The sequence below is a fragment of the Peromyscus eremicus genome, chromosome 23 (genome assembly GCF_949786415.1).
Source record: "Peromyscus eremicus chromosome 23, PerEre_H2_v1, whole genome shotgun sequence".
Taxonomy (NCBI): domain Eukaryota; kingdom Metazoa; phylum Chordata; class Mammalia; order Rodentia; family Cricetidae; genus Peromyscus; species Peromyscus eremicus.
The window spans coordinates 7,158,976-7,186,849 of NC_081438.1; the positions used below are offsets into that span (position 1 = coordinate 7,158,976).

The window sequence follows — 27,874 nt, forward strand, 5'->3', positions numbered from 1 at the left end:
TGAGATGTTACACATCCTTTATTTCTCCGAGCAGGCGGAGCCGAGAGAGCTCTCCTGCCCCACGCTTCCGGGCCTAACGAGGGAAGCAGGCACACAATCCACCAATCAGATCCAGACGGGAAAACACACTCACTGCTCCTCATGGGAGAAAGACCTCAAGACACTCATTAAAAGGAGCTCCCCTTCAAACTCAAAGGAGGGTTTAAAAAAAGGACCAAGTATAAACAAAAAAAAAAAAAAAAATCAAATAAAAAGTAAGGACTAAAAGGCAGGTGGAGGAAACCCCCAATACTCCCGACAGTCAGTCTCTGGCGACTGACTCTGGAAGAAGCCGAGGCAGGAAGAGCGACAGAGATGGAGGTGGCCGGCCGTGTGGGTGCCTTTGAAGACTCCACAGCGCTCTCCATGTCCCAGGCCAAGTAGCTAGTCCCGGTAAGTTAAGAATTTTCTATTAAGAAGAAAACAAAACAAAAATAAAAACCACTCCAGAAAAAGGGTCAAGGGGAGAGGAAGTGCGTAGAAAGTCAAGCCGCTGACCGCCGGCGGATCACGAAGAGCCCGCGCTGCAGCTGGCCCAGGTAGATCCTCATCTTGGTGCTGTCACTGGTCTTCCTCACCCAGATCTGCGGGCACAGGAGAGGGGGTGGGACAGTGAGACGGGGACCGCTGTGGAGCCTCAGCCAGCACCCCACACACCTCAAACGGCGCCGGCTCCATTTCTGCCTTAGTCACCAGGACTCTGGACTTGGTGACTGCGTTTTCAACACCCAAAAGGCATGCATTCAGGAGCAACTGCTTTTCAAACCCAAGGAAATCCTCCATCACTTTTTCCTCCATTGCTAAAGAGCTGAGGCTAGTCCTCCTGCCTCACCAGCTCCTTGGCCCCTCCTATGGGGTGTAGTATAGGTGCTTCTCTCACAGCAGCCCCGTAGGGGTGTACTATGAAGTACTTCTCTCACAGCAGCCCTGTCGGGGTGTACTATGAAGTACTTCTCACAGCAGCCCTGTCGGGGTGTACTATGAAGTACTTCTCTCACAGCAGCCCTGTTGGGGTGTACTATGGGGTACTTCTCTCACAGCAGCCCCGTGGGGGTGTACTATGAAGTACTTCTCTCATAGCAGCCCTGTCGGGGTGTACTATGAAGTACTTCTCTCACAGCAGCCCTGTCGGGGTGTACTGTGGGGTGCTTCGCCTCACAACACTTCTTCCTCTCACTGGCTCTCCATGACTTGGATAACTAAACGGCCTGAAGCAAGGTTTGGACCAAAGTCTGCCCTCTGCAGACAGAGTTCTTCCCAAATCAGGCTTCAGGTCCAGGTCTCCTCAGTCACGCTTCACATCTCATGTGATCACTGAGTGACAGAAAGATGAAGTAGACGCGCAGCTTAAAACTGAAACAAGCTAAAAGACCAGAGGGAAGCTGAGCCTCCTGCCAGAGGATCTTAAACAGAAAAACAACCCCACGTGGTGCTGAGCCAGGTTGAGCCACACGTCACCACCCTCTGGCCTACCGGCCCAACATGCCCACAAAGGCCAAGCAGCTCCAGAGTTAAGTGAGAGTGCATCTGAAAACTGAGCTGGAACACCCCAAGGACTGAGGGCTGCCCCTCCATCACCAGGCAGAGCTCTGGTGCCCTGAGGCTTCATCCCTTTGAGAGACCCCTCACTATCACCATTTGCTCACTAGACCTCACTGGTACACTCTGACAGATGTGTGACAAATGTCATGGTCTTCATTAGGTCCTAGAGAGGCCTGCATGCTCTGCAGAGCAGCCCACCATACAAAGGCCTCTTGGCTGGGGAGCACCATGTCTTTCTGGTCGACCCCCATTCTGGTGCTGGCTTAGAAGCAACAGTCAAAAACTCAGCCTAGGGAAGAATGGCATTCCTCTATCTGAGGCTGTCCCCAACTTCCAGGCAAACTATCATTTTGCAAACCGGTCACATGTGAGGAGGGCATTTTCGATTCAGAGGGCTGAGAGAATACCAGAGGCTGAAGTTATTTCATAATCCAGTTTCATTAGATTTACCGTGCACTGGCACAAATCACTAACAGAGGGAGACACAGACAAATCAATTTCTTTGCAGACATTTGTGGGCTGATAAAAGATCAGGCCAAGGCAGCTATTAAAGTTTCAGACTTTTTAAAACTTCTAACAGCATAAGTGAGGCGTGGCTGACACTTTCCTAATGAAGGGCCAGAGGGAGCCAGGGCGTCCCCACATCCTCGGGCAGCACACTGAGCAGCTTTGGGTCGGGACCTAACCCTGCAGGCCCAGCAGCTGGCTGTCCAGAGGCACAGCGGGGCATGGCAGACTGATGGACAGCGAGAACTGCAGGCTGGCACACCAGCACCCACTTACCCAGCACTTCCTGGGTGCTGGGCCTTGTGCCCAGTGCCCCACTAAGCCTCAGAGGAGAATCATCTCCGCTGGTGCGTGGGAGAGAAGTTCTACATCAACACCGCAACAGGATGAGTCCTCTCCAGAGGCCGTCAGTGTACAGCCACGCCAGGGCAGCCTGCGCCAGGGCACCCGCGCCGGGGCAGCCGCGCCGGGGCACCCGCACCAGGGCACGCTGCCTTCTGCCCTCTCCTGATGTCGTCAGCTCAGGGGCTCTGAGTAGCTGCACAGGAGCACATCATGGGCCCCGCAGCACATGGAGCTGCAGGGACTGGCTCAGGCAGGCATAAGGGACCAAAGATGACTGTGTGTGTGGACAGTTCCCCCGACAGTGCTGACCCAACCCCCAGAGACAGGACTCCACGGTGCTTTTGGGGTGGGGCTTTCTGTTGTCTGTCAAACTTTCCACACTTCTCAGAGCAGTCTGCTCTCCTCAGGGGGAAGAAATCTGATCCCTACCTCATTGGCTCCCACTGAGCTGATCACACAGCTCAGTTTCTGGTTGTCCTTTGACTCTAGGTAGATGGCTTGGCTCTTGTGGTACCTGCCGAGAACAGGACACAAACACACAATCAGGAGTGGGGTAGGAAAACAAAAGAGCACAGTGACAGAAACCGTTACTCCAGGAATCTCAGGAACACGTCAGCAAGGAAGAGCGTGGGCTTAGAAGGCAGACACACTTCCACCTGGAGACTAGAAGCCTCCATCCTGTGGATCCAAAACTTACCTTAGCCCCTGTGAAGGGAAACAAAGGCTCAGGGGAAGGTTGGAGAGCCTGAAATCTGCCTTCTCTCAGGGTTACTGGAAGCTGAACCCAGGACCTATTGTAACCTAGGCAAGTACTCCACCACGGAGCTGACTCCCTAAGCAAGTGCTCCACCAGGAGCTGAATCCCTAGACAAGTGCTCCACCAGGAGCTGAATCCCAAGGCGAGTGCTCCACCAGAAGCTGATTCCCTAGGCAAGTGCTCCACCAAGAGCTGAATCCCAAGGCAAGTGCTCCACCATGGAGATGAATCCCAAGGCAAGTGCTCCACCACAGAGCTGACTCCCAAGGCAAGTGCTCTACTATGGAGCCATGACCCCAGCCCACCTTGTTTTTTTTATTTTGAAACAGAGTCTCACTAAGTGCCTAAAGCTGGTCTTGAAAATGCAATCCTCCTGACTCAACCTCCCAAAGTAGCTGGATTATAGGCCTAAGCATTCCCAGTTATAATTTGCTTCATTACTGGGACTATATGACCAAATTCAAAGAGTTACAAAACTGTTGCACTTTCTGGCCTCTCCCCAGCACTGCAGAAGGCTGGCCACTCCAACAAACACAGGGGTCTGGTGACTGGCTTTCTGCTTGTCCGATTACGACACCATCAAGAAGGACATTTAAACCCTACGGTGGCAAACAGGAAACACTAGGCACAGTTGAAGGTCCCAACACGAGCAGCAGCTAAGGGCTTCTGCCTTGGCCGATGCTGGCTGGGACTGCTGGGAAGGCTGTGAACGGGAGCATCATGTCAGGGATCCTCATTCTTCCCACCACAGACTCTATGCCCTTCACGGTAGCGAGATGTCCAAGTTACTCCAGCTCAGCACAGGACCAAGGACAAGGAGGGGGCCAGGCCACAGGCCCAGTGGGACAAAGGGACGAAAGCACAACTGGCTGGCCAGGCCCTGTCGGCCAGGAGTGTAACCTCTGGCTCGTGCTGGCTACACAAATCTGGCAGAGACCCTCGGGCTCCATGAACCGCTGCAAAGCATGACCCCAGGCAGGGCACTGCATCTTGCTGGTGTGTCTTTGGGGAAAGAAGCAGCCCATTTCATGGGGCCGATGAAAGAACTACCGCCCAGATACAGGCTGCGCACAGGAGCTGGCTCTGGCCCAGGCTCCATGCACTCTGCAGGCTCCCGAGTCAATGACCGCCCTGAGAAGAACTCTGTAAGGGTGTGCACCGTAAACAACTGCAGCAGGAGACTGGCTGAGATCCAAGCCTTTATGCTGCGGCTGCTGGCCAGAGAAGCCTCATTATGCTGCATGGGGCTATCCCAAGGTCCACAGCACACATCGATAGCACGAGGGCGCCAACCATTCACGGCAACCCACACTTCCCTTGGAGTCTCTGCAGCAGGGAGTCAGCGCTCCTAGTCAATGACAGCCTTCGGAAGAGGGAGGCTGGGACCCAAGGAGGTTCTAAGGAGACCAGTCATTATGGCACTGGAAACATGAAACGAAGCACAGCTGGCCAGACGTTCTAATTCTCCTTTCCAGTACTTCAATAACAAAAGTCACAAGAGAATGCACATGTATCACTAGCCTGGAAGAGCACTCACTATGGAGCTGAGTGGAAACACAATGTCTACTATGGTATAGTGTGGGTAATAAAACATGTTCATTACATGTGTATTATATACACAAAGAAAAATTGGGGCAAACTTCCATTAAATACAACCTATAAAATATAAATTGTTATTTTTATTGCACAGCTTTTACTTCACTACAATAAACAGGTGTGTGCGTGTGCACGTGTATGTGCAAATGTACCTGTGGAGGCCAGAGGTCAACACTGGGTGTCCTCGATCATTTTCTACCTTGTTTCTTTGAGACAGGGTGGGAACTAAACCTGGAACTCTCCGATTCTGCTAGAAAGGCCGTCACATGAACCCCAGGAATCGTTGTCACTCCGCCCCAGCACCACAATGAAAGGGGCATGTGCCATCACGCCCCCATGGGTGCTGGGGATCAAACGTAGGTCCTCACGTTCACACTTTCCCGACTGTGAGTCTCCTCTGCTCAATAAGCACACGTCTTTATGAAGGAAGGAAGGAAGGAAGGAACAACTCGCTTCTGAGCCACGCTACTGGAGAAGAAAGACAGAGACAACAGAACCACGAGGTCTGTTGAAATGGCTGGTTCTGGAGGACACCCCAACAGTTCTCATGAGATGACTTTGCTCTAGACATCAGGATAAAGGCAGCCACCTGGCCAGCAGCACCTCTGGTCTCCTACCACACAGTGGGGGCCACAGTGTCCTCCACCGCCCTTGGCTGCTCCACAGCCCAGTTGGCCAGGCTTCCAAAACAATTGGCCCTCAGTCTCCAGGGGGTTTCTCACACACCCCAGTGGTCTTGGGGAACTGTCACCCTGGATATCAAACTGATTAAATTCTTTGAATTCTATGAAATTCTTCAAAACTAAGTCCTCAGAGATTACGTGTTCAAATAAGGTTTTCCTCTTAGAGAGAAGAGCAGCAGATACAGGACCACGTTAATACACACTGACCCTCCGAGTCGGAGGACTCAGACTACAGACGAGAACTGTAGTGAAAACGCACCTTCCCCTTAACCCACTGCACAAGCTGCAGCTCAGCTGCTGAACAGAACACTCTCCACACGCCTCCAAGACGAGTCCTGCATGGCAGACTGGCTCACCACTAACGAATTCTGACCTGGACCCCAGCTACGACCTGAACACTCTGGGCCTCGACGCTGGCCCAGCAAACCTGGATGCTTACTTTCTGGTCGGTCCGCAGGAGGGACGTGGAGTGGGGAGAGCACTGTGTACTACAGGGAATCCTAGGAGTAACACAATAAAATGAACATTTCCCGAAACCCGACCCACATCACAGCTCCAGAGGCTCCAGGGGCCGGAAACAGGTCCTTTAGGACCCAGGGTCAGCTGACAGCTAGAGGGTTCAATCTCCTCAGCAAGGAGTGACTCATCTCTGGTCACATTGGCGGCTCCAGATTTAAAGTATATGTGTGTGTGGTGGTGGTGGGGGGGGGGGCGGTTGTAGAAGGGAGTAGAGGGAGGGGGGAGAGGGAAGAGGGGGAGAGAGAAAAAGTGTGCACACCCTGCAGCGTCTTCAGCTAGCTATTTAAAAACCTCGGCTCTTTTCAGAGTGTCTTCTGTGAGGGGTCGTTAGTCTAAATCAAAACCTAAGGCAAACTCACAGCACGGGCTAACGGACACGAAAGCAGGGGACCGAGGCAAAGTCAGGGACGCAGCTGGGCCATGCCAAGATGGCGCCCTCCTCAGCACTGTACTGCTGACGTCACTGAAGCCCCCAGGAAACGTGCTTTGCAGAAAGTAGCCCAGCTCTGGAAGGGACACGAGGACTCAGCCCTCTCAGCCAGGGCCATGTCTGCAGAAGGAGGAAGAACAGCAAAGGCAGCTTTCAGAGACAAAGGAACAAAAGGAGAACACCCGGATGGAGGTGACAGGCTGGTTCTAGGAGGTGAGACCTCAAGGTGGGACTCCCCAATAAGTCCAGTGCAATAAGGACAGGCACTGGACAAGGTAGACCGAGTCGCCAGAGCCTCGACGGGAGCTCTGACTGTGGAAACCAAAGAGGAACAGCACTAAACCCAGAAAGAAAATGACATTCTGAAATGTGTTTAACAGCACAATAAACAACTTCGAAATTCAGCAAAAAAAGGGGCATGTTCGAAAGACTGGTCTGGGGACTTGTTCTGTGACATAAGGAAGAAGGCTAGAAGTTGACAGTTCAAATTAGACTCCTGGGCTAAGAGTACCGGGCACCAGCTGCTGTGGGTCCCTCTTTTAAAAAGAAAACTATTTTACTACATTTTCCTCCTCAAGACACATCTCATAGTCTCAGAATCCAATCCAAAGAGGAGCGAGGAGGCCACAGTCACAAAATGAACACACTCTGAAATACCACACTGGCTGCAAGACTCACAGATCCGTAGAACATTAGCCATAAATCTCCTCACTCCCAAAGGCCGTCCTCACCTGCGGGCCCGATCTTTAAAGGTTATTTGGTTTTCGTTATTACAAACATTTTTTTACCTCACTTTGCCCCTGGTGCTGCCACCTAGTGGCGGCACACTGTTTTAGACCTTTTGGAGGGCGGCCTGAGAGGAGACCCCTGTGAGGGTCAGGAGTCACTGCAGCTGGCTGACAGGCACTGGAACAGGCGCCTGCCTGGATCTCCTCTGCATGCAAGGTTCCACGGCCCACGATAGGGGTCCACATTAGCACGAGCCTTGGTAAATGAGCCCTGCATGTCAAAGTGACACTGTTGCTGGGAATCTGACCATTAAATAACATGGCATATCTATACAACATTTGTACTATAGTCGATATAGTTCTTAAATTCTGTTTGAGAGAGAATAAACCAAAGTTCATATGGGGAGGTCAGAGGACACTTTAAGAGTTGGTTCTCGCCGGGCAGTGGTGGCGCACGCCTTTAATCCCAGCACTCGGGAGGCAGAAGCAGGCGGATCTCTGTGAGTTCGAGGCCAGCCTGGTCTCCAAAGCGAGTTCCAGGAAAGGCGCAAAGCTACACAGAGAAACCTTGTCTCGAAAAAAAAAATGAGTTGGTTCTCACCTTCCAGTGTGGGTTTCAGGGACGAAACCTAGGTGCTAGGCCGGCACAGGCACTCTGACCTGCTTAGCCCCCTGGCCAGCCCCAGGATTAGTTTTTATGTGCACACTACAGTTTTATGCAGAGAACTGAGCATGATGATTTTGGCACCCAGGGTCCTGGGACCACCACGGACAGCGAGGTCAACGACCTCAAGTGTGACTAACGTGAAGTCACAAGATCACACTATCACTCTCATTTGTCAACTTTTGGCCAAATAAATACACTGAAACAAAAGTTATCATAGGCCATTATAATCGGCTGTGACAGAAGCCCTCTAGTGACCCACACCTCCATCATACAGCCAATAGGAAGTCAGGGTGTACGGTGTCTACCCATGGCACCTGCCTGCACAGAAACACTGCATAGCAACACAGAACAGCAGAACTGAGACCGTTGAGAAGACAGCAGAATTAACGCCAACTGAATACCTAGGACGTCTAACCAGTGTTTGTTGCATGAATAAATAAATGTAGGAGCTTCTCCAGCTCCATTCCATTCTTCCCAGTGAAAGTCACAGGCAATCCGGGTGCTTCCAACAGCTGTCCCCTACACTAGCCCTGTTTCAGGATGTGACTTCCTGATGGCACTATCTGGAACACTTGAAAGCTGGAATAACGTCCGAGAAAAGAGAAGAACCACCAGATAAAAAGCAGCTAACGTGTGAGAAAGCTGCAGTTTTGAGACCCTCCCTAACCTGGCTAGATCACAAAATCTTTTCTCCTACCACCCGGGAGCACACAGAAGAGGGTGGAGCAGACACACCCCCGTCATGGCTGGACAGGGACAGTTAACACACAGAAGAGGGCAGAGCAGACACACACCCTGTCATGGCTACAGGGACAGTTAACACACAGAAGAGGGTGGAGCAGACACACACCCCGTCATGGCTGGACAGGGACAGTTAACACACAGAAGAGGACGGAGCAGACACACCCCCGTCATGGCTGGACAGGGACAGTTAACACACAGAAGAGGGTGGAGCAGACACACACCCCGTCATGGCTGGACAGGGACAGTTAACACACAGAAGAGGGTGGAGCAGACACACACCCTGTCATGGCTACAGGGACAGCTTGTAAACTCTAGCATGGAGACAACAACATGGTGCAGGAAGGGGGTTGGCATCCACAGGGCACACTTGGGGGAACATTGCTCTCAGTGACCTCATGGAGGCATCCACCAGCTGGCCACTCACAGTCCTCCAGTGGAATATCACTGAAGACTCTAAATCTGGCCAGAGCCCCAGCATGTGGGTTAGAGCCTCAGCACCAGCAAAAGAAATTAAACAAGTACATAAAAACCTGAGTTGAGAAAATCCTGAGACACAGCAGCTCACATGACCCCAACCCTCCAAACGGCTCTTCTGAGACCGCTATGAATGGTCCGCACTCCAAGTCCCTCCTAACTTACCATCTTTTATCATAGTACAGTTTGCCGTCTTCTATCCGAGCCTCAAACCTCTGGGCTGGAGACTCTGCAGGTGTGGCAGGCAAGTGTTCAGGAGAGGACGGGGAAGCTGGAGGAATCAGAGACACCAAGATGACGAGCAGACAGTGAACCTGGGCCTGAGCGTGGGGCCCAACAATGACACGCAGTAACAGATAACACCAGAGCGCCGCAACAATCCTGACCAGCAAGTCCTTCAGTTCTATTTAGAGGAAGTCGCTGTGCTGCCTGGTTGGAACAGCGGCTATACCCGGGGGCCATTGGCTATTCACAGGCAACCGGTTATTCCTAGGGGGCCACTGCTATTCACAGGGGACCACTGGCTATTCCTAGGGGGCCACTGCTATTCACAGGGGCCACTGCTATTCACAGGAGCCACTGCTATTCACAGGGGACCACTGGCTATTCCTAGGGGGGGCCACTGCTATTCCTAGGGGACCACTGCTATTCACAGGGGACCACTGGCTATTCACAGGGGCCACTGCTATTCACAGGAGGTCACTGGTGTTGATTGCACAAGTATCCGCAATCTGGTGGCCCTTCATTGCCAGACGGTCACCACACTGATCCTAGACTTAGTGTGGATACCAAATCAGCACAGCTCAATCAAAAATTCTTTAATGTCTCAAGGGCCCATGTCCCATGTACTAATGAGGGCTAGGAGCAGCCTGAGGGCCTCACCAGGACCAGAACCATCACTGGACTGGTAATGCCGGGGGCTGGGCTCCAGAAAGCCAAGACACTGAATATTCCTATGGCTTCAAGTTCAGAACTGAACGTGGACCTGAACTTAATGCCTGACACCTACATAGAGGGGGCCTTCAACAGCCAATCCAATGTCTCCTTTATAATAAATCCTAAGGAAAAGACGAAATAACACAGGGGGCCTTAAAAACAGCATGGGAGAGGCACGTTTATGATCCCCATCGCTTTTCATGACTTCTCGCAGGCACATAGTGAACAACTGACTCTTGAAAATCCCACACGCTTTCCCACTGACAGGACACAAAGACTGGCAATGTCATCAAGCACTCACCTGGTCGCTTGGGTGACTTAAGCTGTAGGAAGAATAACAACAAAAAAGTCTCAGAGAAAATCGTTTTAGAAGCAACTTCAAGTGTCAGAGATGTCGTGGTGACTTAGCAGGTGACAGGGAACAAAGTGACACAGGAAGTTACGTCAAGTGTGAGCTTCCAGATACATCCAAAGTATCCAACTGTACCTTGTTCAACGTCCTCAGATCCTCCATGATCTGCTCGTCCGTTAACAGGTAGTTGAGCTGAGGTGTGGAGAGTTAAGGGAACATGCTGGAAACACATGGCTTCCGAGGACACAGAGGCACACTAGGCTCCTGGCGCTTTGGGACTGGCGAGGCCCAGGCTAAGTAAAGGCGGTAAGAGCTTGCCCTTTAAAAAGTTGACTCAGGCTAGGTATTGTGGTCATCAGGCACAGAGAAGCACCGAACACTCCCCCACCATACAAACTGCTCTGAAGGGAAGCTGTTCATCAGATGTCGGCAGCAGTGAAACACAGGGAGTAGGGGACAATTTCACCTCAGTTTAGGAAACACTGCTGCCCCAAACTGGAAGGCTTCCAGACATACAAGGGAAGTCTAGTCTCACAGTGACTTAAATCACGCTGTGAAGGTGAAGGGGCCTGGAGTACGCCCTCTGCTGGGGGCACATAAGTATAGACCCACTCTGGAAAACTAGCTGCTCTATGCTGGCCCACTGGCCATGTCTATGGCTTTACTGCTTCTTTCTATGAACAGCTTACCTACTTTTGGCACAGTCCATAACCCACTAGTGTAGAGGCAGATAACTGGTAGGCTACAGCAGTCTGCAATCCACTAGTGTAGTGCAGATAACTGGGTAGTCCACAACAGTCCGCAGTCCACTAGTGCAGAGATGGGTAACTGGGACCACAACAGGCAGTCTGTCCTTTACACATCTCATTGTAAGTTGCCCCTACCTAAAAAGGAGTGTTAAAACAAGGCTTTTTCCAACAGAGTATCTCTCCACATAGTCATTTTCTCCCACAAAAAGCAATAATTGAAGACTCCAGTGGAAAATGGCAACCCGAGCTGTGGGTAAATACTTCACATACGCTTTCCATCCAGTATTACTGCGATTTTGTGGGATGATGGCCCTGTATATGCTATCGAGTGGGTAAACAACGGATTTGATATGATTCAAGCTTGGCGCAAATGGATATCGGGAGCCGGTTTCCTCCTCTTGTCTGGAATGGGGACAGGATCATTTGGTCGCCTCCGCAATTTTCTGGTCATGATGGGTTTCACTTCCATAGAATCTGTGGCAAGAATGAAAATGGGTGACTCTATCCAAGTACCCCCGAAGCCAGCTGGAGTCCCTGTAGTATAGGAGTGTCTGTCCCAGGGCCACCCCACCACAGCTGTGTGACTGAGCATGCTTTGTCTACACACAGCCTCAGCCAGATGCCCAGCTGAGTTAGGTATACTCCAGCCCAAGACCCCAGCATTATAGCTAATGCAGCCTTCCTCCGGCATCCTCAAACCCTAGGGGACTCCTCCTCCTTTCCCTCCGGCTGAGAACCCACAGTCGTAGGCTACGGGACTGGAAGGAGCTCGGGATGAGCAGGTGCCACATCTCTGCTGCTCCCCCAGAGGTTGGGTGCTGAAGCTCATGGGGCCACTGACCACAGCCAAGGTTTTTATATGAGGTCTTCACTTAAACTCCCAACTTCCTTCTTTCCTAACCCTTGGTAGCCACCTGAGGTGAAGACAGGAAATAGGACCAACTCTCCTACTGGACCTTCTCTGAGGCTGCAGTGGATCGACTCCACACAGGGAAATCTCTCCTCCCCCAGTAGCAGCCATGCACCCAAGAGGGATGGGCCAGCCAGGCCACCAGAGTCTAAATCTGCCCACAGTTCTGTTTCTCACAGCAGCAAGAGCTGCTACTACTCAAGGGCTTCAACATCAGCTTCCTGTGAATTTGGCCAGTGAGCCCAAGAGAGCTCAACATGGGCACCACAGAAAATCCAACCCCCGGGGCTGGAGAGATGGCTTGGCAGTTAAGAGCACTGGCTGCTCTTCCAGAGAACCAGGGTTTAATTCCCAGCACCCACATGGCAGCTCACAACTGTCTGTATAACTCCAGTTCCAGGGCATCTGATACCCTCACACAGATATGCATGCAGGCAAAACACCAATGCAAATAATAAAAATAAATAAATCATTAAAAATGTTAAAAAAAAAAATCAAACTCCCAGAACTGAAGCTCAGATTATGGAGTATGATAACACCAGAGAAGACACCTAAGCAGGTCAACATGCCTCAGTCATGTGTGGAGCTCCAAAGACCTAATCCAACTGCCTCCTATTAGAAGGCTCCCTGGCTTCTGTGGGGAGAGGCACCACCTGCATCCCACTGGACAGGCCACAGGCCTCTCTAAACCCATCTCCCACCTGCCTTTAATAGTCTAGTCCTTCCAATGCACTCGCCAGGAAACCTGCTGGACACGGGAACAACAAGCAGAGACCATGGAAGACATGGTGAGTGCCAGGGAGAATCTCGAGCACCTCCCTAGGGGGCCTCCTGCCCTTAGCACTGCTAGGCACAGCCACTGCCTTTGTTCTGAGCTCCCTGGGCTGCGCTCTCACTTCCTGCCCCACCCCCAGCTGCAGCTCAAGCTTCCCTTCGACATACTTTAGCCATAAAGCAGTCTTCCTCCCAAGTGGAGTCAAGGGAGCGAGCTAACCCCAAAGAAGCAAGGGCGGAAAGACTGGCTGAGTATAAGATGGGAGATGGGGGGGGGCTAACAAGGAGGGGGGAGTCACTATGAAGTTCCAGCTTGATAAGGGGAATGAGTTCTGGGGTCCTACTGCACAGTACTGACTATAGTTAACTATAGAATATTGAGTGTTTCAAAACAGCAGAACCCAAGTTATTTTTAATGTTTTCACCATGGGGAAATGATACATAAGGCCGGTGAGAAGGCTCAGTTGGTGAGGGATGTAACCCAGTGGTAGAACACAGGTTCTTCAGATGCAAAAAAAAAAAAAAAAATCACAATTTGTCTAGCTATTGGGAAGAAAGTAGCCGCAAACATTTGTAACAGACACTCCAGCTGAGGCTTGCAGCAGACAGGGAGTCACCATGGGGCCCCACTGGAGGGAGGCCCAGCCACCTCCACCTCGGGAGGCTGCCAGGCTCCTGCGCTGTCACAAGCCACCGCTGCAGGAGGACCGCAGTGGAGAGGAGAGCAAGGCACTGAGAATCAACAGCAGGTGTCTGGAGGCCTGACCATGGTGGGAACGAAGACACCAGCCCTGCCCCGGATAAGGGGCTGACGTTTAGACGGAGCCCACCCACCAGTCAGCTCACCTCGTCTCTGCACATAGCTTGACACTTCAGCCCTTGCCCCGACTTCCAAAGGCCCCTTTCCCGGGGGATCACTAGGTGCTGTCTCACACAACCACAGTAAAACGAGCCTGTCACATCTTTACCTCACCTTAAACCCCTAAGGTGTGGCAGCTCAGTCATCTGGGAGCTATCCAAATACAAACTCCGCCAGGACACACCAGCCAGCAGCCTGACTCTCCTGACTCGGTGGTGTGGAAGGAGTCAGCCTAATGCAATTAGGAGAACAGGCTTGAAGTCAGAGAGACTGTGGCTTAAGTACTAGCTAGCTTCCTTGGGGACTTGAGGCAAGTGGCTGTACTTCTGAGTCAGTTCCACCATTTATAAACCTGGAAATGACACCCAAATCAAGCGAAACTGTGCAACTAAACAAGGCTGCCAGGTGTCTGCTGTGTGCCAGCCAACCCTCCAGACATTCCATCCCCCCTCACCAGGTAAGACAACTCCCCACAGGAAGAGGCCTGTGACTGAATGGGGCTATTCCCAGCATGTGGGCCTACAGAGGTGCAATCCAGGCCTCACAGGCAGCAACAGACTTCTACCTTGACATTATGATTACTCATAGCACCAGCTACAAAGCCAGGATTCCTACATCAAATCTACAGCTTTTATTGAGATCATGCGTGGCTTCCAACAAGGGCTTGAGGGCTAGAAGACACCCGAGTGAGCAAGTGTCTGGAAAAACATCAAAAAGCCAAGCGGCAACAGAACAGCTGACTAATGAAAAGAAAGGCAAATTAAAAATGATTTGGGGCTGGAGAGATGGCTCGGCCATTAGGAGCACTGACTGCTCTTCCAAAGGACCCAGGTTCAATTCCCAGCACTCACATGTCTGTAACTCCAGTTCCAGGGGACCTGACAATCTCATACAGACAGACCTGCAGGCAAAACCCCAATGTACATCAAATAAATAAATCTTTAAAAAAAAAAATTATCAAGCCTGGGCTGGAGAGGTGGCTCAGTGGTTAGGAGTGCCTGTTCCTGCAGGCGACCTGGGTTCAGTTTCCAGCCCCATGTTGGTCAACTCACAGCTGGCTGCAATTCCAACTCCAAAGCATCTGGTGCCCTCCCTCCAGGCTCTGTAGGCAACTGCAGACCTGTGGCGTGACACGCAAGCGCACATACACACGCACAAGTCAATCTTGGGAAAAAATGGTAAGGCCCCTGTTTTAAAGGGCATGCGGATCTCCTTGTTTATCCAGGTTACTTATAACCCTGGCCTCATGAAAGCGTCCCATTCAGCGTCCTCTGCCTACAACCTCCCTCCTAGAGAGTGGCCCAACAGCACACAGGCAGGCCCTGGGAGTGGGAAAGCCCCTAGCTCCAGGCCCTCAGCAGCCCCCAGGTAACCTGCATCTGCAGCAGGTGGCTGGTCTGCTGCAGCTTCCACAGCACAATGCTGCATGTGCAATCAGCCCCTGGTGTCTCCAGGTGGCTGAGGATGCAGAGCACCTCCTGCCACTCCCAGGGATCCCAGTTCCTAGGTGACTCATGCTCAGACAGAGCAGGTGGCCTGAAACACCTGCTTCTTCCGGTCTCTCACCAACCTCTCATCTACTTTTTAAGAGAGAGATCCAGGTTGAAGCCAAAAAGGCAATTTTAAGACCTCTCCTCTCTGGATGGAGCTGAAGCAGTGGTTTTAGGCATCAATCCATCAATCCTCAGAGGTGAAGCAAGTCAGTGGACTAGAAGGAAATCAGCCTTCCGTCCAACACCACGGCAGCACCATCTGTGGAAGGCCCATTATCCTTCCAGCTTCGATGCCTTCCCTCCCGCCCTCCATCAGTACCTTGGCAGTGCTCTCCACACCGAAGTACAGAATGGCCTGAGGAAGGACGTCAGGACCATTATGCCCTCAGACGGCGCTAAACGCGTCTGCTATCTGCTTTATTGCATTACAAATGATTTCCCGGGCTTTATTTGTCTCTTCTCCTCCCGTCTCAGTTGAGAAGCTGGCTATAAAAGCGCCTGAGCAGTGCCTGCTGCCTGTCAGTAACTAGGACACCAAAGCCTAGGTAAGGTGAGCGCGTCCTTCCCTGCAGATGGAGCGGGAGCAGCCATAAACGGACGGGATTTCCCACTAGCCTAATGGAGCCTCCCAAACAGCTGGGGGCTCTGGTAGAGGGCAATGAAGCGTCAATGCCAGTCACAACCACCATCAGGAGAACGGCATGTAGGTCACAAACAGGTGGGGAGAATGCCACCTGACAGGGTGGCACCACGCTGCAGCCTGACAGAAACAGCACTGTGACAGGGTAAGCAGCACACGCGTGCGCGGCCCCAGGCACTCCTCCAGCACCCACCTCATGTTTCAGAGCCACACTCGTGCCCTCCACGAGCTCCTGCCTCTGACAAGTCACATTCCTCTATTCCACCCCGACATGACACTCCTCACTGTCATTGGGGACCTGTGGAGGGGACTCGGTCTGTGTCGAAGGGATGGCCAAGCTGCTTCACAGCACAGAGACAGAGGGGCACGCAGGCTGTAACCGCCTACTTCCTGATTCAAAGTCAGCTCCAAGATTTCCATGAAAAGCGGCATGTCCTACAGAGCTCTGTTAAAATCGGCTATCCCAGAGCCCCTGAAGAGCACACCACCTAGGCAGCCATGTGGCAAGCTCAATGCTGCCTTGCAACCACGTTCCCTGCCAAGTTCTAACATGGCTGCCTCTTGTCAACTCTTCCATCTCCTGTGATTCACCAGTCTGCAGATGGCAACGGGAGTCACCCACAGCTTCCCCTGAAACCTGTCTGTAACCAGCTTAGTTCCCTGGTGATAACTCAATCCCGGCTGGCTAGGGAGGACCTAGTCTCAAAATCTGCTCTAGCCGCTCAGGAGACCACTACCTTCACCACCCTGAAGGAACCGGCGGCTCCAGCCTCACAGCACTGCCTGAGGGAAGAGCTGCGACACACGGACAGCACAAAGCCGCCTTCCTCACACTGTCAGAGGCCAACGCCCTTTTTCTCCTTGGTGTAATTACAGCACCCTCCAGGTGGACCTGCTAAGAAACTTGGAAATGTAGAGACACAAACGGCACCTGACACCGTGACAGGAAGGCCTGTCATGTGCGGACACGCAGAGGCACAGTCGTGAGATGTGGTGGCATCTGACCCTCTACAGGGGGAAGCTAAGCAGCCTGACAAAATCCCCAGCTGGTTCGGGGTAGAGGTGAGATGCTGACTTGGTCAGGAAGCCTGCTCTCCAGACCACGCCCTGCCATGGAGGTATGAGGCAGGGGAGTGACCAGGCAGCCCCCAGGCCCAGGGCTTCCTTCCGTACCTCCCGTCAGCTCCATGGTGAGCTTCTCATTCTCTATCATCTTCTTCTTCTCTTCGAGCTCGGCAATGAGGTTCTCCTTCAGCTCCACCTTCTTGTCTTCAAACTCCTTCACTGCCGCCTTTTTCTCCTTAATATAGTTCCTTTCCACCTGTTCGGTCTGATCAAAATGAAGATGTGGGCTGGGGTGGCGCGGCCACAGGTGCCAGCCCGCCACCGGCTCTGACCTCAGAAGCAGAGAAAGCCTGAGACCTCAGTTCACCCACACTGACCTGTGGGACCAGGGGTCTTGGGGACAATCCCAGGAGGTGCCCCAAACCCAGTCACGTTACAGCGCTTACTCCAAGGCACTACGCTGCTACCCGGGCCCTCTTCTCCCTGTCATGAGTCTGGGGCTTTAGCGCCAAAACAGAACTTGAGTCTCTCAAGATGGCAAGCAGTCCCTTTTGGAAGGACACGATTTCAAGTAAAAACAGTCCATTCCAGATGAAGTTTCTGCATTCAGAATTAATTACATGATACTAAAGCAGACAGCATGCTATTATGTTTGATCCCTAAGAACAAAACCAACTACAGACCATTCATTAGGGGCCTGAACCTTCAAGTACTCACGTATCAAAATTAAGCTATTAATAAAATAAAAAACTGCCTAAAAGCCTACTTGTGAAATCTCACCAATGTCCTAGGAGATGACTGTGTGGCTGGAGTACACGCTCTGCCTGGCCGCGACTATGTGTGCCGAACTGATTTTAGTAAAAATGTCTTCCAAGTAATGTGACTCTGACAAACCAAAGAGCACCCTGCCATACCCCCTCGAGGCCCCAGGGGCAGCCTATCCCTCCAGAACCAGGCCCCTGTCTCAGCACCACAGCACGAAGCTGTCTGTGACATGAGTGGAAATGTTAACTCCATCTTGCTCCAGACCCAGTGAAGTCCCAGCGTAAGATGGAGGAGAGAGGGGCTAGCAAATCTCAGGAAACAGTCCTGAGATACTTAAAACAGACAGGCTATGGTCTGGAGAGGTGGGGTAGCGGTGAGGATGCTTGCTGCTCTTCCAAAGGACCTGAGTTTGGTTCTCAGCACCCGAGTTGGGTAGCTCACAACTGTCTGTAACTCCAGCTTCAGCAGGTCCAGCACCCTCTTCTGGCCTCCAGAGGCACCCACGCACGTGGTAGTCACTCACTGACACACACATATATAAATTAGATTTCAAATTCAAAACCAAGAAACAGTGAGGTGTGATGTCCCAACCCTGCGTGATGACTCCTGAGTGAATGGAAGGTCTGAGCAGACACTGAGCATCCCCTCATCAAGCAGACGGTGGGGAAGCTTTCCAAACCGTATACTCGCTGACAGAGGAGGGCGGAGATCAAGGGGCACCGCAGCCTCAGAAGGAGCCTGCAGACCCAAGAGACCCCTGGGTACTTACTTCCAGTTGGAGGAAGAGTTCTGAAAGAGAGAAAAGCGCAGTTAGAGTCGCCCGCCCGGCCACCATCTTCTAGACAGAGTGTCAGGAGTCACTGAGACTTGGCAGTTCTACCTGAGCAGCCTGACAAAATGCAAAGCTGTCCTCCCACTGAAACCCACCCAGGACAGCCCAGTGAGACACAACACAGTCACCTTGGAGGCAGAGGCCACATGGAAGCTTTCAAAGTGGGCAGGACCCTCTAGAGCCTCCAGAGGACAAGGGTCTGGGCTCAGCTGGGACTTAACTCTGAGGCCTTCCTGACAGACCTAAATTCATCAAGTCCTACTCTAAGCTCCCTTAGTCCTACTGTGTGCTGGACAAAATTAATTGTTTTATTATATAAAACAATTTATAAACAGAAATAACTGTTTACCTATGTGATGGCTATTTACTCTTGGTTGTCAACTTGACTACATGTAGAATTAACTAAAACCTAAGCGGCTGGGTACACCTGGGAGTCCACCATCTACTGAAGACTGGCGGAGATAACCAGCCTCGAACATCGGCTGGCTTCTCAGACCTTCCATCGGGAGACAGCTACTGCTAGACTAGCTGGACCACGGCCCACAAGCCACTCTAATAAACCGCATTTGCACATAGAGACTCATTCTATCGGTTCTGTTCCTCTACAGACCCTAATACAGCCCAGCAGCCTCCACTGGGAGGCTGTGAGTTCCGGTGCAGCCAGCATTTAAAACAAGTCTGTGACTCCCATCTTTTCTGGGTCACTATGAGACGGCTACATTTGGTCCACAAAGACCATGGATGGACCAGAAACTTCTGGGTGTCACAGGTTCCGTGGTCTCCTTGGCAAGCCTCAAATCCTACAGACCACATTTCCCTGTGAAAAGCACACTCACATACTCTATGGAGCTTTCAGACTTCCAGAACTCTGACTAAGAGCCCAGACATTTTGTCTGATGAAAAGCACTGAGATCAAACAAACCACTCATTCCAGAAGCCAGGGTCACTCCAGCCCAGGGAACTGTGGGCGCAGGAACCCGCTGCATGGTTCTCTCTCTCTCTCTCTCTTTTTTTTTTTTTGGTTTTTCGAGACATGGTTTCTCTGTGTAGTTTTGGTGCCCATCCTGGATCTCACTCTGTAGCCCAGGCTGGCCTCGAACTCACAGAGATCCGCCTGGATCTGCCTCCAGAGTGCTGGGATTAAACGTGTGTCCCACTGCCACCTGGCAGTTACATGGTTCTTTAGCACTTATCATTCATTAATTTTCTGTAGATGGGTATTCATGGCCAATGAAATGGTAAGTTTCCTGAAGCCATGGACAACGTGATGGTGACTTCACATTGTTCGAAGTACTAATGGGCACAGATGTTCCAACACCCTGAGCAAATGCTATGTAGAGCAGACCGAAAGCATTCCATGCCAGCAAGTGCTTGAACACATGGAGACCATCACAAGACCACACCCCTCCTCTCAGGTACAGAAGAAACCAAGCTAAGCACAGGCATGATGAATTACAGCCACCAAGTGGACACCAAGCAAGGAGCAGCACACGCAGGGGCAGCCCTGACACGCTGAGCTCCCGGAGGGTAGGTGAACAACCTTACCTAACTGCAGCCTGGGCACACCCGTCCCTCACGTCCCATCCGTGTCCGTCCGTGGTCCCCACCCCCCCCACCCCCCCCCCCACCCCCGTGGAGATTCGGGTGTGTTCTATGAGCATGGACAAGCGGGAGGCAGGCACGCAGGTGCCCTGTGCACAATGGAGCGCCTACCTGCGTTCCGGATCCTCTCTCTGTACTGCTGGTCCAGCTTCTTCATCCTCTTCTGATATTCCTGTAACGTACCTGATGGGGCATTCACAAAGCAGAGACTCAGAAAATCAGCCGGCTCTGCACCTGTCTCTAAGTCACCTTCTAGCATCCAGAACAGGCCTAGAGAGCCGTACCAGAGAAGAGGCACACAGCAGACAGTACCAGAGACCACGTGGAACCCCCCCATCAGAACCTAGGGAAGAGTATAGGTGAGTAGAAGGGCACAGACACCCAGGTGATACTGATCACGGGATCCTACAGTCTAAGACGATGGGCCCTACTCTCCTGGAGAAGGCTCATCCTCTTACAGTGACGTCTAGGTCAAGACTATCCAGGAGACCTTTCTGTAATGGCAGAAAACTTTACCTTCGCAATGTCCAATACAGTGGCCAGTAGCCATGAGGGGCTACTTCAGCGCTGAAACTCGATCAATACAACCGAGGAACCAGATCACTAATTTCTTTTTTTTTTTTTTTTTTTTTTTTTTTTGGTTTTTCGAGACAGGGTTTCTCTGTGTCACTTTGGAGCCTGTCCTGGAACTCACCTGGTAGCCCAGGCTGGCCTTGAACTCACAGAGATCCGCCTGGCTCTGCCTCCTAGTGCTGGGATTAAAGGCATGCGCCACCACCTCCTGGATAGATCACTAATTTCAATCAATTCAATGAGACTTAGTCACGTGGCCCGTGGCAGTCAGACGGTGCAGGTACCAACCCTGAGACCTCTGCCTGTTCATCTCGCCCCAAGGAAGCTGTCACGAGCCTCCATCTGTAGGAAGCACTTGTTGGTACAGTACCCGGCAAAGGACCAGGGCCCAGGAGCAACCTTCCGGCAAGGAGGTGCCCACGGGGAAGCAGTCGCCCTGACAGACTTCAGTGTGCCACAGAGACCGCAGCTAACCTGCCCGCTTCACACTATGGTCAGCACTCTGCTCCGGGCCCTTCTTTCTTCACTTTGTAGATGAAGCAAGAGATGGGACATGCCCCAAAGTCACATTCCTTAGAGAGCAGTGACACTGGGTTGCAAGCTTGTCGCAGAACTTGAGGAGCCGGCTCTCAGCCAGGCTGCCAAGCCTTTAACGGCCACCGTACTTGCAAGACATGGCCACTTATAATTTACCAAGAAAAGAGAGCAGCGCGGTGAAGTGTGGACTCAGCTTGGGAAGAAGGAAAACTTGACTCCTTTAATAACAAAATAACGGAAAAGTGGTTTTCTGTTTGTGTGCCTGTGTGTGTCTATCTGGAAGTCAGAGGGCGTCTCTTGGAGATCTCGCCTCCCACCATGTGAACTGTGGGCATCAATATCATGTCATAAGGCTTGGTGACAAGCTCCTTTACTCACTGAGCCATCTTGCTGACCCACAACATCCTTTTAAAAAAACAAAGTCTATCTTAGACATGGTGGTCTCCAATCTGTGCCCCGAGGACCCAAGGGAAACTTCAGTTCAAGAATTTGTTCCACAATGAAAACAGTGAAATACAAAAGTCAGAAACTCACTTTTCTGGTAAAAGACAGAACGTGTGTCAGATGGCTAACACAAGCCAGACTCAACCCTCACTCAGGCTCCCAGACAGACATAAACTGAAGACTTGAAGGACCAGGGTGCTGTGGAGGCACAGGGCAGCCTCCCACCTACCTTCCTGTAACTGCTGCAGCTGCCGCTTCAGAGACGCCAGCTTGTCCTGATACATCCTGGAAGAGAGGAAGAGCCGCTCGAGCTCACTCGGCACAGTGAGGCGGGACCAGGCTATGCTGGGGACACCATCAGTGCTCTTCGGGGCGGAGAGGGGGAGTCTGGCTGAAGAGGTTCGAGGGAAAGGAGACTCGGCCCTGCACTCCTGAAGCACAGCGTGCACAATCCCGTGAAGGAGAGTGAAAACGAGAACGGTGGCACTAATACGTGTCTATAAGAGCTCACCGCAAAGACCGGGAGGATGTGCTGCTCTCTTGGATTTAAGACGCAGAAGAAAGGAGGTTAAACATAACTTCTGTATCAACCGTGCCTACACAACCCTACAATTAGTGGCAAAAAGGGACTGAGGAGATGGCTCAGAGGGTTAGAACACTTGCCACCAAGCCTGATGGCTGAGTTCCACCCCTGGGACCGACACAGTAAAGGAGAGAACCAACTCCTTCAAGTTGTCCTCTGACTGCCATAGCACAGCGGGGGATAACCCATCAAGGCACAAAATGAACACACAAAAATGTCATTTCCAGGGCTGGAGAGATGGCTCAGAGGTTAAGAGCCCGACTGTTCTTCCAGAGGTCCTGAGTTCAATTCCCAGCACCCACATGGTGGCTCACAACCATCTGTAATGAGATCTGGCACCCTCTTCTGTATACATAATAAATAAATTTAAAAAAAAAAATGTCATTTCCAAAAGGATCCTGGATGGTGGGATAAGGAGACGCCCCCAGCATACCTCCTCTACAGCCAGCACAGCGTGTGAGCAATGAGCACCAAGTCCACAACTCCTACGTCACTTTAAAGGCCCTGCATTTTCAGGATCAGAAAGGCAATGCTAACTCGGGCTCACAAGTTAAAATGCAGGACGAGGGCCCAGAATACACTGATCAATGCGAGTTGTTCTCAGCTCTCACACAGAGGGCTTATGGGCAACCATGCACGCCAGCAAGTCTGTCTGAGCTGTGAACTCCGGGCATATCACACCCGGGTCAAATCTTTTGCTTCTCCAGGGAAAACACTCCCAATTTCTCAACAATAGCAAAGGCCTAAGAGAAGACCCTTCCACGAGACCTTTTCACTCCTCAGAAAGGCTGACAGATGCAACGCCCGTCTTTTTGGGACAGTGAGAGGCCTGTGAGCCCCACCCCAACCCCTCTTTCATGACCAAGCCTCATGTGCAGTTCATGTTCCTCATGACTGAGAGCATTCAGTTTTCATCACAATGGCTGTCTAGCTTAGTAAGCACGAAGGGGGTCTGGCCAGTCAAAAGCTCATCTCTAAAACTGCTGCTGAGGAGGGCTGGAGAGGCTGCTCTAGGTTCCGGCCTGCCCCGTGTGGCAGCTGACAGAGGTCTGAAACTCCAGTTCCAGGAGATCCAACGCCCTCTTCTGGCCTCCGAGGGCACTGCAAATGTGGTGCACAACATGCAGGAAAAACACCCATACGCAAAAAAGAAATTGATCTTTAAAAAAACACCAAAAACCGGGGCTGGAGAGATGGCTCAGAGGTTAAGAGCACTGACTGCTCTTCCAGAGGTCCTGAGTTCAATTCCCAGCACCCACATGGTGGCTCACAACCATCTGTAACGAGATCTGGTGCCCTCTTCTGGCCTGCAGTTATACATGCTGTATACATAATAAATAAATAAATCTTAAAAAAAAAAAGAGTATTACATGACAAGGACAAGAGAGGAGCAGCCGCCCAGTGTCTGAGAAGTCTGTGGAACCCAGGGCACCAAGCTCCACCACATAGAGGGAGTAGCCAATTCCTGCCCTGAGTCCTCTTGGAAATGGAATACTTGCAGAATGATAAAGGAAGGGGGCGGGGCCAACACGGGATCCCTTGTCACAATGCACTTCAAACAGGCCAGAATCCACCAGTCAAAAGCTGGCAAAGTAGAAAGGCCAGGCAGAGTTCCAGGGTGCAACTGAGAACACACGCGTGAATTATTCATGTAACCTTGTGCCAGCATCAGCCACACCTGGCTGAAGTGCTCCTTTGGGTTCAAAAACTTGAAAATGACAGATTCCAAAGATGGCCACACATTTGAAAGGAGACTCTAGGGGCGAAGAAACATGGACTACCTTCCCTATAGGAGCTGAAGGGTTCAAAATAGATCCAATAGGTTCTCAAAACAGATCCAATGGGGCCTCAAAACAGATCCAATGGGATCTCAAAACAGATCCAGTTGGGTTCAAAACAGAGCAATCACCACTTCCTGAAAGCTGGGTGTGGTGCCTCATAATCTGTAATCCAGCACTCAGGAGTATGAAGCAGGAGGATTGTGATGAGTTCAAGCATCCTTGGGCGACAAAATGATTTCCAGCTCACCCTCGATGGATGGCCTCTCTCTAACCCGTCTTACCCTGGCACCCATCTGGGCACAGATAAAGGCTGGGCAGTGGCATGCACTCATAGTCTCAGTGGCAGGCTGACGCAGGAGGAAAAGTGAAAGCCAAAAGTTTGAGACCGGTGTGGCAACCTGGCAAAACTCTGGTTTTGGTTTCTTGGCGGTGGCTGGTGGTGTGTTTTTCTTAAAAAAAAAAAAAAAAAAAAAAGGAAGGCCAGGTGTGGCGGTGCACACCGTTAATCCCAGCACTCTGTGAGCTGGAGGCTAGCCTGGTCTCAAAACTATTTCCCCGACTCCACCCAAAAAACAAACAGCGCTTTAGCCTCTCTGGGCAGATGTGACTATGGAAGACAAGGGAGGGCTTAGGTGAGGATGTGTGGGAGCAAACAGAGCAGTGTGGCAGGAAGGGCTTGGATGCCTGCGCCAATCCCAGCTTCCCTGAATTCTGAGCATACTCAGGACACCTAGCGTATTGCCTACAATACAGGACAGGGGCTGGGGGTCTACAAGACACCCATTTCTCTGGGCACCAGTTTTCACATCAATCACAGCTTCATCACCCCCACTCCACCATTTCAGTCACGGCTCTTTGGAGCCTCCACCCAGAACCTCATAACCAGAAAGACTCTTAGATGTGCCCGGAGGGGAAATGACAGGAACATTCGAGCTTTGCAAGCACTAAGGTCAAAATCGGAGTCTCTAGAACGACCTAGCTAACTCTGTATTCCAGAGAAAAGGCACAAAGCCTGACTCACTGTTCCTTCATCTCCACGTAGTCTTCCTCATCGTGCTTCGCCAGGTCTGTCTCGCTGGCGTCCTCAGTGTCTGCATGAGATGAGGGGAGAAGTGACGGCTGAGATCAAAAGCCACAGAACTGGCACCGAGACAGCATAATTAACGGGCATCTGGGAGAATAATAAATTCCTACCCAACGTGGGCCTGCGTGAACCTACTAGCAAAAGTAATTATATTACATGTGATTAAAGCAAAAAAGAAAATGCCAATGCCTTTCCCATCTTGGGTTTATGCTGAAAATCTGCTTTTATATGATGTACAATCAGAGAAGACGTCACACCAGATGGGCAGTCCTGATGGAGGCCACAGAGCAACAATGTACAGAGTTCAAGACAGGCTCTGAGCATGCACAAGCTCATCCCACCACGCGTTAGATATATACAATAAGAAGGAAACCATCCTCACAACAAATTCAGTTCTAATAACTGAAATGCTTCCAAAGTTAACAGATTTAAAAAAAAAAAGGGGGGGGCAGGAGAGGAACAAGATAATTTTTAAAAAATTTTCCGAAACCTTGCATAGCCAAAACTAGATTTGAAAACAAGGGATGGAGCCATGGCTCAGTATAGTTAAGAAAGTTGTTCTTTGCAGAGGATAACGGGACTGGTTCCCCAACCCCCACATCAGATGGTTTATAATGTCTGGTAACTCCAGTTCCAGGGATTTGGCAACCCTCATCTGGTTTCAAAGGGCACCTGTACATATGTGGTGCACATAAACTCAGACACACAGACATACACATAAACAAAATTTAATTAATTAAAAACACGTTCAATTATATTTATTTCATTTTATGTGTATGAGTACTCTGCGTGTGAGCGCACCACTTGCCGGCCTGGTATCCACAGAGGTCAGAGGTCAGGAAGTACTAATCCCCGGGAGCTGGAGTTATAGGCAGTCGTGAGCCATCAAAACCTGGATCCTCTGAAAAACCAGTAAACGCTCTAAACGGCTGAACCATTTCTCTAGGCCCGATATATATAAATAATAACAATTTAAACTGGTTTTAAGCAAATAGCTGAATCCAATAGCCCTTACATTGAAGAGGAAGGGGATCAGTTTTGTCTTCACTGCACCCCCTCGTGGTCATTAAAAGCAATGCAGCGTTTCACAAGGCAAAATCCCCGGTTAAGCCTTGCCTTTTAACATAGTTAAGCCAAATGCAATGTTCCTTCAACTTTCTGCTCTGCATATGCTGCCCTTTTTTTTTTTTTGAAAGGGACTTTCACAGAGCTCCTGTCTAGAGCCAGTCAGCTACGTCCCTAGGCACTAGAGAGACTAAAGATGAGTAAGACGATCCTCCTTGCAGACAGCGAAGTAGCTTTTGCTTTTTACAGCCCGACTTTATGCCGACTTTATACTACACGCCACTCATACAAAGGCCTCCCCGCTTCCCCCTCCGCACCTCTCCACCTAGCTAGCTCCTTCCTCAATCTCTCTGGGCGTCCCTCACACTATAGCCACAGGAGTAAACAAAGTCCAGACTGAGAAGTGAAGCTCTGGGAAGCAATAATGCAAAATAATACTCGGACTCAAAACAAATCCCGACCTCCCCTTGCGTCTACTTTCACAGCGGCAAAGCGGACTTCATTTAACCCTCCCACCTACCCAGGAAGTGAGGACTCCATACTACTCCGCAGCAGGTGGGTAAACAAGAGGCTGGGGGGGTCACAAAGCTGGGGTAGGTGCCCGCCAAATGAATACTTACACCTGTCAGATTCCAGGTCCCCAAGTGGAGCTAGGGGGGTTAAGCATTTTGAGGAGAGAAGCTGGGCATCACTCCGACCCAAGTGCACTCCCAGGGATGACTTTCTCCCCTGCCATCCAGAGAGGATCTGAGACACTGAGCGGGGAGGGACAATCTCAAAGGGACGACCCCTGGCTCTGAGGACTTCTGGCGACCTCTGACCCCTGCCCCAGAGCCCCCCGGACCCCGATCCCGGCCGGGGACGCACCTTCGTCGGACTCGCGACCCCGGCAGCTGCGCTCGTCGTCCTCGGCGCTCTCCAGCTCCTCGTCGTCCTCCGGGTAGTACTCCGGGGCGGGCGGCGCTGCAGCCGGGGCGGGCGCCGGAGCCAGCAACCCCGCGGCGCTCATGTCGCCGCCTCGGCCCGCGGCGGAACGTGTCCCGCGGAGCTCGCGGCCGCCTGGCTGCGCCCCGGACGGCCCCCACCTCGCGGAGCCGGAGCCGCGGCCACCCGGTCTCCCTCGGTGCCGAGCTCCGCCCCCGGCGCCCGCGCTGGGCAACGGGGGCCTCGGGCGGCCGGCCACTTCCGGGTCGTAGGCTGCCCGGTGACGGCCTGATCCCGCCATCCTGGAGGCAGTGGGTGAGACGCCGGGATCCACGTTCTCGCACACAGCAGCGCCTTCATCGCTGTCTTAAGACTGCTCGATCGGCCGGCCGCGGGGGAAGGGCGAAGGCCGGTGTCGTCGCTGGAGTCAGGCACATCCGTGGGCGGCCCCGCCTGCGGTCAGGACCCCCCAAAGTTGGGAGGACACTTCCGGAAATGGCCGCCAGGCGGCGCCCGGAGTCAAAACTAAAGGGTGGATGGACGCGACCTGATGGGCGGAGGCTTTGCAAAGCCATGGATAGGTGGCATGGTCTCTGAGTCAAGCAGGTGAACGACATGAACCAATCCCTTGGTGGGTGTGGAAGCCTGGACAGCCAAGAGTGTATGTGACACAGAAAATGGGGAGTCCGCTTCCGCCCCTGCCGTAATGGGGGCTTAAGAATTAAAGGCGAGTTGCTGCCATTCTGTCCCTGAGTCAAGTGAACAGGCTTTTCCCGTGCTTTCTTTTGAATAGATTTACTGGGTAAGCTATTTTCCTGATTTGACAAATGATCAAAGAGCTATCATTCTCCATTCAAAAAAAGGAAAAGAAAAAG

At 51.7% G+C, this 27,874-nt stretch overlaps 1 protein-coding gene across 1 annotated transcript; it reads right to left on the reverse strand.

Moving 5' to 3' along the window:
* On the reverse strand, positions 1-27,134 carry Suds3 (SDS3 homolog, SIN3A corepressor complex component). Its single transcript, XM_059249254.1, has 13 exons — positions 26,943-27,134; positions 24,948-25,017; positions 21,792-21,847; positions 20,120-20,191; positions 18,344-18,363; positions 16,918-17,074; positions 11,447-11,542; positions 10,455-10,516; positions 10,269-10,290; positions 9,197-9,302; positions 2,863-2,947; positions 538-623; positions 1-448 (listed from the first exon to the last, which is right to left on the reverse strand). Exons 1-13 carry the CDS (start codon positions 27,082-27,084, stop codon positions 424-426), a joined length of 999 nt encoding a protein of 332 aa, XP_059105237.1. The 5' UTR covers positions 27,085-27,134; the 3' UTR covers positions 1-423.
* Positions 27,135-27,874: the final 740 nt, after the last annotated feature.